Here is a 12,470-nt window from a genome sequence, read left to right as displayed (position 1 = left end):
TTTTCTATAACTCCTTTCCTTTCTATATTAAATAGAAACAATTACAAATTGAATAAAAATAAAAAAAAACCCAGCCCAGAACCTTAATCTAAAATGCAATTATTTAAAGATGCCACAGCTCTAATTTCATTTAGCCTTCAGTATCTTTTAAGAAATTTCGGTTTCCAGTATAAACGTACAAGTTCAACCAAACCGCCCTTCTTAAGAGCCACAGGGGGTTTTTGGAGAAAAAAATGGAAAGTTATGATGTCATAAGTATTTCGCATTATATCAATAAAATACACTGCCTTCAACAATAAAATGTTATTATGTAATGTATAGGATAATGTATTTACTCACTGGTCACACTATTAGAAACACCTTATTTATATTACATTTACAATTACATTTTCGGCATTTAGCAAACGCTCTTATCCAGAGGATAAGAAGAGCTTCCACAGTAAACATTTCCTTACCCTAGTACAAGCAGACAACAGTCGAGTCCAAGCACCTGCCAGGGGGGATATGCAGAGGTCGAGCCTAAAGATGACAAGTGATTGAATAAGAATTTGAGTGGCTTCCATAGAGGGAAAAGGTCGAATTGTTTTGATGTTGTAAAGTAGTAACCAGCATTATCTTGTCATGTTTGCTATATGAGCAGAGAAGGACAGCTGGCTATCCAGGACAATGTAAGGGTTTCATTCATAATCGGATGGTTTAATCTGAGAGTTATTAACAGAGATGACTAGGTCTTGGGTTAAAGACTGATTTTCAGGAATATATACCACTTAAGTTTTAGATGATGAGCTGACATCCATAATGAGATCTGCCAGACATGCCAAGATGCTGCCTGAGATTTGTGTGTCTGAAGGAGGAAATGACAGAATGAGCTAAGTATCACCTGCATTTCAGTAAGAGAAGCTGTGGGAGCTATGACCTTACCAAGTGAGCAGGTGTATGGAGAACAGAAGAGGACAAATACAGAGCTGTGGGACATGTTGTTTGTTTGTTTATTAGGATTTTAACGTCATGTTTTACACTTTGGTTAGTAGTTTCTCATTACACAAGGTTAATCAGTTTACAAGGTTTTATCGAACACAGTCATGGACAATTTAGTGTCTCCAATTCACCTCACTTGCATGTCTTTGGACTGTGGGAGGAAACCGGAGCTCCCGGAGGAAACCCACGCAGACACAGGGAGAACATGCAGAGCTGTGTGACATCAGTTAAAAAAGTGCATGGAGGAGATATAGCCTGTTATACAGCGAGTTTCAAGCTGATATATTATGTGCATGTGATTTTCACAATTCAGTGTATTGGTTTTATATTCCTGTTGTTAGGCTGAACCATCCAAGTGCAGTAATTAGGACAGGTATCCACATAACATTAGTCATTTGAACATTAGTAATTAGCACATATCCATGTTTAAGGCTGCGTAGATAACACAAATTCTTATTTAGCACATTGGTGATTAAATATAGATATACATTATAAATATACAGTATAAATTAGGCATTCTGACACCAAACACAGAATTTAGCCTCCAAGAAAAACAACAAATTGTCCAAGACTTAAAAGGCAAACTGCAATCACAGCAGGATACGTTACAATCTGCGCTTGGGGGGCCACCATAATGCAGATGTGGCCCTCTGTGAAAATGAGTTTGACACCCCTGACCTAAACTGTCTCCAGTTCCAGTCGGCTTTCTTGACCTGTCCTCTGAACTGGTGTCGGTTCTTACTGGCTCACCATACTTATTGCCATCAAAATCTATTGAGAGGCTGTGTCTGCAATTAAACAGGCTTACTTTCACATGGGTGATTAAGGTTTTAAATATCTGAAACATTTAAATGTGACAAAGTAGCAAATGGCAAATACTTGGTCACAGTACTTTAGGTCTTTGGTCCACAAAGTGAACAGAGCACACATACGGTCGTTCTGGGGTTTCTTCTTTTATCCAAAAGTGAAGAGGTTCTTCAACTTAAGGAGGCGCCTTTCACATTCAGCCTGTGTTTGTGTGGTTTATAATAACAGCTTTTGCCTGCACCATATATTGTGCCCCTTACAGCATTAACCACTCCACTTTTTAATGAATCCATGATTAACTTTTATATTAACACTGCTAAAACTGAACTCCACACATAAAACGGAAATGGTTAACCAGAAGTTTAACAAGCTGTAGAGAATTCTCTGCAAATACCTGAAGATCCATTCACACAGACGTGGTGCATTAATCCAGCCTACAGGGGGCGCTGCTGGTACGTATATATACTGGAAAATGTTTGAAACGCTTAACAGTAGTAGTGCGTCTTTAGTGTACCCTGATACCTTCTGCAGGTAGGTGAGTTTGAATAATTGTATTAAAGCAAAGACAAACAATAAATCTAACTTTAGTCATGTTAAGTGCAGTTGTGGTTTATATTAACAACAGGGTGGTCCCCCAGTTTATACAATATTTGAGTTACAGCATTTTAAAACATTCCACAAGCAGGTGAGTTAATAACAGATGAGAGTATCATGATTGGTGAATCCAACTTTTATATTCAATGATTCAGTCTTTGCCAGTAGAGATACTTACTACTTTGTGTCATTCTGGTCCTTTGTGGTCTGTCATACATAATATTGTAAAAAAATTCAGAGAATCCAGAGAAAATGTGTAGGGCAAGGTCAGAAACCGCTGTTGAATGTGCATGAGTTTTGAGTTCTCAAATTGCACTAAATGAGACACAATCATGTTACTGCAATAAATTAAACCAGATGGGCTCAGGAGTTCTTTGAAAAAAGGCAGTTCTGGGCCCAATTTTAAATTGACTTAAAGACAGTGAAAATCGTAACAAGCCCACCTGCCGTAGAGATAGGTGGCATAGCTCAGTTACAGAAGCATGTTCTTCTGCCTTGGCAAAGATAATTGACATGTCAGTTCCCTTTAACTGAATATCACAGTTTCTTCCTCACAGATTTGCCAGCTCCTCTTTTGTAAAATCTGTTTTTACCTGAAATCATGATAACAGGCTCAGTCTGGTCCAGTTTTCTTCTGACATATGCACACCTGGATGAGCGAGTTGCTGCAAAGATGGCGTGACACACTTTTCTGGATTGGACCCCACAGTTGGACCCACTCTGGGTGTTTGGACCCACTCTGTTTTTGGCCACCTCACCTCTTTTATTTTTTTATTACCCTCTTTGTTTTTGGCTTTAGCCACAGTTTTGTTCTACCTTGGTTAAAGCATCCTGCAGATTGGGTTTATTCTCAGTTCTTGCAAGTGCAGGGCTAAACTTGGCGCCTCAGTGGCGCGGCGTGATTCACCCCATTCCAGGAAACTAACAAAACAGTCAAACTGTTTGGCTCTACTGAGGTACTGGCTGTAATGAGGTACTAAATGTAAAGGGATAACACTACTAATTGAAGTGGTGTTGTACATACCAGGTTTGCTTTGAGGATTTTAGTGTCCATTTGTCAGTCCTGTATGCAGTAAGTCAGAAACTGTTTTGTTCATATTTTTGTTGTTTTACTGATTAAATAATGTTCATTCTGGACATTTGCAAATGTTTGAAAGTTTTAGAAAATGTTTGAAATACATTGCTTGTTAAGGAGAAACTGCTAAAACTACTGATGTACTTTTTTAGGTGTAAATGGTAAACTAAGGCACTGAGTTGGTAATCTGTCAGCAAATGTGTTGGCTATGTCTGAGGAGGAGTAGGTTGGTCAAAGCCCTGTCATCCTGCAGGGTATTTCTGTTTCATGGTAAAATTGTACCTGCTGCAATCCTGACCAGGAAAAAGCAGTTAATGGAAATAAAATGAAAATTATTACTATTTTTATATTTATTATTTATGAAATATTTTAAAAAATATTCACCCCACAGTAGCCACTTGTAATAAAAAGAATCAATAATTAATTCACTTTTTTATTCATTTATCAATATGATAATTTTCATTTTTGCTCTCACATTACAAAATGGTTGTAGAAAAAGGTTTCAGAATTAAATATTTAATTTAAAAATTGTAAAACATGTCAAGTATAAATATAATACACAAATCATTGCAATGATTTAACAATAATAAATAAATAAATAAAATAAATAAATAAATAATGGAATATAATAATACATAAATACTTTCAACAATACATAAAATAATAACTGACAAATAGTCAATTACACTGTGTTTCTTAAAAATTTGTTATTATTCATGCATTACTCCATATTTGGTCTTTGCTCAGTTATTTAATTGTCCTGGTTTAGTTTAACTTCTTTTTCATATTGCCAGCAATTATGTCCATTCTCCGAAGGTGAATCTCCACTACTGCCCTGATCTTCTCCAAAGCGTCAGAGCTGTAGTTCTGTAGACAAAACATATAAAACACATGTTAATTTAATGTGACAGTAAATATCATAACAATCATCATAATCATGGATTAATACTTAAGGGACAATTGTGCACATGTGCTGAAAAAGGCCCTGTCATATTTTACCACATTTACATTCATTAATTTGGCAGATGTTTTTATTTAAATTGAGTAACCTGAAGTTGGATGCAATCCAGTCACAGAGCTGAGTAATCCAGCGTTAGGCAACCTACTCTTATTTTACTGAATTATAATGAACCACATTTGATCTTACTTGAGAAAAGATTAATGGTCAGGTGTGGGTGGATTTGTTAAGTGGCTTAATTGTACCTGTACAATTAAAAACTCTGGGAGCCTGATATTTTGGTTGATTGTGTTTGGTGTAGATTTGGGGTTTGGTTTTCTTTCAATGTTAACATTTTGATAAGGTTACTGCAGTGACGTACAAAGTGCATTTACAATATCTGTATTTCTCCCTCAAGCATTTAAGTCTTAACTGACAGGGCATCTAACCACTCAACAGCAATCAGTCCCACAGATTTACTTCCTTTTGCATTATTATTTGTTAGAGTGTTTTGTATTTTGTTTGATTATTTTTGTGTGTTTGTTTTGGTATTTTTTTCCCTAAATTAATAACTTATTGTCATTACTTATAATTTCATAGTTTATATTGTTGATAATGTATTTAGTTTGTTGATTTGTTGATTTATTTTCTGAAGTGTTCATTTGTTTTGTACTTCAGGGACACTGTAGTTAACAATTATGTAACTCATTTTGTGTCATATTATGCCAAAAGAGGTAAATTGTGTTAAAGCTACACAACTTTGTTTATTTATTTCGATTTTTAACGTCATGTTTTACACTCTTTGGTTACATTCATGACAGACACAAATGACTCCACAAAGAAAGGACCCGGACCGCCCCACCTGGGGATCGAACCCAGGACCTTCTTGCTGTGAGGCGGCAGTGCTACCCACTTAGCCACCGTGTTTTTTCTCAATTTTTTCTTGCTTATTTTTTTTCTTGCTAACAAAAAAGCTGGACACTTACAGTTTTTTGAAGAATCTTTTTCAATTTCTTAAAGTGTCGCCTCAGTCTTCTCTCACTGGATGAGTGTGATGATCTCTCTGCATGTGCTGCACTCTGTTACAAAAAAAGAGTCAAAGTTAGCTCAGAGAGTTTTCAATGAACGTCAACTCCTTATCCACTCACACAGGAGCACCCACATGCAGCACCCACATTGTTCCACTACTATTTGTGTTATTGATTTGTATTAATATTTGTAGTATTTGTATTATTAGTAGTATTAGTAGTAGTGAGTGGTGTACTACTTGGTAGTGGTCATTTTTCTTAATTAGTACTTACACAATTATTCAGCTCGTTCAGTTGCCGGGTATACAGTATACTTAGGAAGTCATCAAGGACCTTGGTATCCCATTTAAGTTCATTTTGATAAGATATAGCACTGAAGAGATTAGCAATCTGCTCTGTAGCCACAGCCAGGAACCTCACCTGGTCTGCTACCTGCACAAATAAAATTTAAAAAAATTAGCAAATTTAAAATAAGAGTTTTTTTTTCAAAAGCACTATATTCTATATTATAATGATTGTGTAATTGTTATAGTTTTTATATTAAGCATTCCTTTTACCTGTTCCTTTTCAGCAGCTCTGTATGCCAGGTGTGGAAATGGCTCATTCAGTGGTGATACCTTTTCACCCTAAAAGACAATATTTAAAACAACAGTTCAGTATAGGATTGCCACATGAGGTACTGACCTTAATTTAAAAAATGGATTGCTACTAACACAACTTTGAGTTTTGTTACTTTTTAAATAATCATTCATTTAAATTTTTTTGCCTGTTAGTCTAGCATCTTTAGCCATGATATTATTACACATGCACACATGCAGTGGCTTGGTGTTGTTATGTGGATGTTGCTTCAAAATGCGTATAAATGTTTTCATGACCTGTACAACACATCATCTGTTTTTCTGTACAGTCTCAAAGCATGTCAGACAACAACACATTTTTCCACTGTGCATCAGACCGCTTTAAGTGAAACTGGCAGTGCTGCTATTGTTTACACATGGTTTCTGCTCTGTACAGTACAGTGTTAACTTGCATTTGTGCATTCATCAATAAACATTGTTTATTAACAACGGTTTGTATTGGGCACCTTGCCCATGAAGGTATAACAGAAGCAAGCTCTTTCTTAATGCAGGCCATCTGAGGATCAAAAATTATAGCCATTCAGCAGTGTTTTTCCCAATAATCTTTTGCTGGTATTTTGCACTGTACAATGGCTTATTGGGAAAGGTTGTTCTTATACTGTGGCATTATTATACTTCCTGAAGCAAATTGGTGAATTTTTACTAATCCTTGGTTTTTAAGAACTATGCCTTTTCCTGGCTGTGTACTTGCATGAGTGAAACCCTTTTTTAAATGACCCACAACCTTCCTAGTCCTACCTTTTTAAAATGAGCAGATATTTTCAGTTCCTACTCCTATAGTGTTTCTATACTACATCCTTATTATTATTATTTTTATATCAATAAAGAAAGGTTTAATAATTCATTCTTGTATTTTGATGTATTTATTACATTTTATTGACTTTTTTTTATTAACTGCTGATCAGGGTTGATGGTGGTTTTGGCACCATCCAGAAATCGATTCACAAGGAAATAAACAAGTCTGTTGCTAGGCATCAAACAAGAATCCAAGAATCTGTGATTTGTTCATTGGTTTGTATTTTTATTTAACTGATAAAAGTACAAGAAGTGAGTTTTAATGTCTTGGCTGACCAACTTAAAATTTACAAAATATTACTTATTTAGCTCAGATGGGCCAAAAGACAGTGGAAACATGCATTGTGGTCAGATTCAAAGGACCATCCAGACTGTTATCAGTGAAAGTGCATAAGTCAACATCTGTCATAATATAAGGGAGCATCAGTGCTTACTGCAGGGCCGGCGAGTGCAACGCAAGCAAAGGCTATTTTTTTAATTATCTCTGAACCTGCAGGGCGAACGGCTTCTGCCGCTACCATGGGAATTAGAAAGCGTTTGGTTATTATTTTAAGTAGTGTTCACTTTTAGTCTTAGTAACGCCGTGTGTGTGCAGGTTATATCAGCATTACAATGTGTTTAATACACCGCTGTTTAAGTAGCGCAGTAGACAGAGCGCATCTCGCATATTTTTCCACCCTAGGTTAGAATCTGGCTTAGGGCGATCTCATGGTCCATGGTTATTTTATTAAAACAATGCCAGTCATGCACTACAACAGTGTGACTTCACAGACACAGAATGCATGTGCTTGACTGGCCTTACTGCAGTCGAAATATCTCCTATTGAAATGTTTTGCGCATTATGAAGCGGTGAATCGGAAAGCGGCTGAGGATAAAGTCTTGTATCAAGCAAGAATGGGCTGAAATTTCACTTGCAAAACTGCAATGATTAGTTTTCTCAGTCCAAACCACTGAAAATCTTATTAAAAGGTAATGTGATGTAACACGGTGAGAAACATGCCCCTGTCCAGACTTCAGACTTTTGAGTTTGTTGCAGGCATCAAATTTGTAAATGTGCTTATATGCAATATTGATCATAGAAAACATTGGAAATCTTTGTACTTTTGTCAGTTAAATAAAAATGTAAGATAATTAAGAAATCACAATTTAATGCATCTTACAAAATATACCATTACCATAAACTTTTTTTATTTAATTAATTGTAGTTCAAATGTAAGAATAATGACATTTTTGTAAAATTAATTATTATAGTTGTAGTAGAAGTGGTGGCAGTAGTAATATAACTGTTTGAAATGTAAAATTAATAATTGTAATATTAAAAAATGTAATAATTATTGTTGTCTTTAGTGTTTGGAATATTGCAATACTACTATTCCTGCTGCTACTACTACTTTAAATAATAATAATAAAGCTGAAGAAAAATTCTTTTGCAGACTCACCGTTTTGACCATTTCCTTCAGAAGTAAAAGACAGTAGGCGTTTTTCACTTTGTATTGGCTGATGATCCAGTCGCAGGCTCTGCACTGGCTCTGCTCGCTGAAAAACAGCAGAATAACAATACACGTCCACGTTTGTTTCATGTTCATTGTTGCACTGTTCTCTAGGTGAGTTTACCGGCGACATGCTGCCGTGCTCGCAATTTATTTGAAAATATGGAAAGGGAAAACGATGGAAGGCCGGCATACAGAAAGACCGGTATACAGAGAGAAATTCCCAGGCCCCGCCCACTTTCGCTTTCAACTTGCAGTTTGAAAATATTGTATATTGGTTAGCCATAGCCTATCGCTCCAGTTTAAAGAAATTAAATGAATTTATTTGGTTCAGTTGTGGACATCACTTCCACAGATGCAACATAGTACATTATTACAATAGCTGACAAAATAAACTATTAAATACTTTATGTTAATATTGTATATAGTATTGAAGTGTAGCCTTGGTAAACTACTACTCTAACGTATCCTATAATTAACAAAGAATAACTGGTAAACAGCAGCATACTCATAACAAATAGGACTAAGCTTAAAAGCTAATAAAATGACTGTCTTACCTTTTTGTGCTTTTTTTGTATAAATAGATATTGTAAGATGTAGAAAGAAGGATCACGTTGCACCAGCTTTCTCAGTCAGTTACGAACTGAAAGAAATGGGGAACTTTGCTTCTTTCTCTTTCAGCTATTGTGCTTTCGGTTTGGTCGTCGACGTCATCCCAGTCTGCCATCCAGCTGACGTAACCTGATGATGAAAGCTGGCGCTATACTCGCTACGTAACAAAAGCGCACACTACTGTAAAGTAACCTTTAGTCATCACCGGTTTCTTGCATCATCTATAAATAATAACAATACATTCATTCACTGTAGATGATGTAATGTAGACTTTTTTTGTTATTCATCTTTAGGTGGGGTGGTCAGGGTCCTTTCTGTGTGGGGGTTGCATATTCTCCCCGTGTCTGCAGTACAAAGACGTGCAAGTAAGGTGAACTGGAGATACATAATCGTCCATAACTGTATTTGACATTAACTAATGAACTGCTAACAGTTCACTAGTTCGGGACATCTTACCTAACTAAACCACTATCAGGACAGACCCATGGAGCATTTTTTAGCACTCTGTTCATAAAGACTAAAAACTGTACTACATATCTGTTGTTATTTAACACTACTACAGCTTAGTATATCACATTACATATCTCATCTTAAAATATTTAATGCCAGGATACTTCTTAGGTTTTTTTATATGACATACTACTCTTTTTTATTCTACAGTATTTATTCAATTACATAGTGTGTACAACATTACTTGTGTACTTAATTCTTTGTACTTTTATACTTTTGTACTTATGTACTTTTGTACTTTAATACTTTTTGCTTTAATGTACTGGAGCTGCTGTAATAACTGACTTTCCCTATGGGATTAATAAAGTTATCTATCTATCTATCTATCTATCTATCTATCTATCTATCTATCTATCTATCTATCTATCTATCTATCTATTTATCTATCTATCTATCTATCTATTAATCTAAATCTTGTGTTACGAGTAACTACCGTTTCTGTCATGAATGTAACCAAAGTGTGTAAAACATGATGTTAAAATCCAAATAAATACTACTACTACTGCTACTTTAGGCAGAACTCTATAATGCAAAATTAAAACCAATGCCAGGACACAAATAATGGCCTCCATTGTTCAGTCAAAAACAAAGTACAAAATCTAACCAAGCTGTGATTAATTAGAAATTAGTCTCACATGAGGTTAATTACCCTATCATTGGTTGTTTTGATGCTTAAAATGGCCAGTTTTATTTTATGTTTTTTGTTTACACTGGCAAAGAGAAAGCTGTCTGAGCATACCGGTAAGGCAATTATTATCAAGCACAAGTAGTCTGAAGGGTTGTACCCAGATTCAAAAGTGTGTTACTCATGCAACAGTTAAAAATCTTCCAGGGCGTGGTGGAGAAAGGAAAATTGATGAGAGAACTCTATAAAAGGTGGTTTAAAATGTAACAAAGAAACAATGCAACACCCTAAGAACTTCAGGCTGAGCTGGAGACTTCTGAAGTGATGATACCATATGCCTGTACCATATGCCAAACACTAAACAAAACAGGTTTCTATGCGTGAGGGCAAAGGAGGCCCCCAGTGCATGAAGAAATGCATAAAAACAGCGAGTGTACTCTGCCTTAAATACACAGACCACAATTTCTCTGGAAAAAATGCATTTCTCTTTGGCAATGCATAACCGCATTATGTGTATAGATGAGGAAATGAAGCTTATAAAGAAAAGTGGAACGTGGTGGAGGATACATAATGTTGTGGGGCTGCTTTGCTGCCTCTGGGGACTGAGTGTTACAGGAATAAAACCAGATGATTACCAGAGCATTTTTAAGCATAATGTGCTCCTAATAGTAAGAAAACCATATTTGAATCAAACAAAATTTCAGCAGTAAAATGTTGGATAATGACCCAAAGCACAAGAATGGTTAAGAAGGAAAGATGGACTTTTTTAAACTGGCAAGCAATAAGTCCTGGTCTCAATCCTGAAAATATTTGTAGGGAGCTGAAATCTGCTGAAATCTCAATGTGTAAAAAGCCACACATTAATCACAGCCTGTTCTCTGAGCTCTGACCAGGGAACAAAATTGCCACACAGTTTTACTTCAATCATTTATTTATAATCACATAATTGATGGTACTTTACATCTTGCAGCTGTCTAACTTAGACTACATTGACTTTTGTAATACAACAAAACATGCAATGTTAATTTATAACAATTTATAACGTATTCCACGTTACACAATATTACACAATAAAAAATTTTTAGTAATCACATTATTAACTAATTACAATATAAATAAATAAATAAAACTTAACATGACTTAACAAAATTTACATACACTAACAATCAAAATGTGAATACACCTATGGGCTAAAAGAAGATAAACATATTCATATTAAACCATATTATAAGCCATTACACTTTGTGGCCACTTATCTTTCTTAAGGTTGTTGTTACTAGATGTATTTCCTGTAAACAATAACAAAATGATGTCTGCTTGCTTTATTTTAATGCTTTTTTGTCTACATTCTAGCAAAACGTATTTTTCCTTGTGAATAATGCAAATACTACTAAAATAAGTCAATAGTGAGTCATGCTCTTTGATTTAAGTATAGGGGAAGCGGAAAAAGAAAAGTAGCCTTTGGTAGCTACATTAGGTACATTAGGTTCTACAATTCTATTATATATTCAATATTCAGTGTGTAAATTTGTAATTTCAGTTTATTTGTTACACATTAATTTAGCTCTGCATCTGTTCATAGTGTTCATTGCCTGTTGAATAATAGGACGTGCACTCTCCCAGGCACATGAGCTGAAATGCTGTAATCAGAAACAAACACAATTTTTTTAAACTTTTCTCTTTGTCTCTGTCTCTCTGTAAATGTATACTGTTTATGTGCTATATAAAAATGTAAACAGATATTAGCTATCAATGACTCACTTTTTTTGTCAGAAAATCACCCAGACCTGTCCAGCAAGCAGTCCACTTTTCAACCCCCTCATTCTTAGCAGAGTTCACACCCGGAAACCTGGTCAGCTGGAAAGAAATACGTTGATATTTCTTAATATTACAAGAAAAACACACCGAGTAAGGCAACAGTGATGACCAAAATGATGACCAAGTTTAATTTCGTATTGTCTACATTAAAAGATTTTATTTTAAGTATTTGTCTGTTATATAGAGTTGCATCAGGCCTTAACTAGAAAATACTGACTGGCAGAGAATCACAGCTACCAACCAAGTACAGGCTCAGTACCCACAGATTAGCCATCAACAAGAGCAGACACAGAAACACCTGGCTGCCCAGTGAGGAGAGACTTTGTATCAATTGCATGACAGGTAAGGTTGAGAAAGTGATGCACATTCAAATAAACGTGAAACTTTCACCTGCAAATTCGAGTCTCAATTCCCAAATTTAATCCAAAAAAAGGGGGCAGCAAAAGTTTAAGATGTAGAACGTCACCACCTGAAAGCAGTGGGTAACCATTTTTTTGCACCCCATCACAAATGTTATCATTCATTAGTTTTTTAAATGTTATTTAAATGTATTGTTTCAACTT

General features: G+C 35.4%; 1 protein-coding gene across 1 annotated transcript; it reads right to left on the bottom strand.

Moving 5' to 3' along the window:
• Window positions 1-4,219: 4,219 nt before the first annotated feature.
• On the bottom strand, window positions 4,220-8,438 carry LOC134301662 (interferon a3-like). The gene is made up of 5 exons (XM_062986481.1): window positions 8,301-8,438; window positions 5,977-6,045; window positions 5,693-5,851; window positions 5,378-5,470; window positions 4,220-4,321 (listed from the first exon to the last, which is right to left on the bottom strand). Exons 1-5 carry the CDS (start codon window positions 8,436-8,438, stop codon window positions 4,220-4,222), a joined length of 561 nt encoding a protein of 186 aa, XP_062842551.1.
• Window positions 8,439-12,470: the final 4,032 nt, after the last annotated feature.

This window comes from Trichomycterus rosablanca, chromosome 2 (assembly GCF_030014385.1).
Source record: "Trichomycterus rosablanca isolate fTriRos1 chromosome 2, fTriRos1.hap1, whole genome shotgun sequence".
NCBI classification, from domain to species: domain Eukaryota; kingdom Metazoa; phylum Chordata; class Actinopteri; order Siluriformes; family Trichomycteridae; genus Trichomycterus; species Trichomycterus rosablanca.
The sequence above is the reverse complement of the archived record's forward strand: the minus strand, read 5'-3'. Positions and strand labels throughout refer to the sequence as shown.

Excerpts from the sequence above, each read along its gene's own strand:
- LOC134301662 (XM_062986481.1), bottom strand. The coding sequence starts at position 8,438 with ATGAACATGAAACAAACGTGGACGTGTATTGTTATTCTGCTGTTTTTC. Across the intron at positions 5,471-5,692 it reads TGAACGAGCTGAATAATTGT|AGTGCAGCACATGCAGAGAG; the intron begins GTAAGTACTAAT and ends TTTTTGTAACAG. Across the intron at positions 4,322-5,377 it reads AAAAGATTCTTCAAAAAACT|AACTACAGCTCTGACGCTTT; the intron begins GTAAGTGTCCAG and ends TTTTGTCTACAG.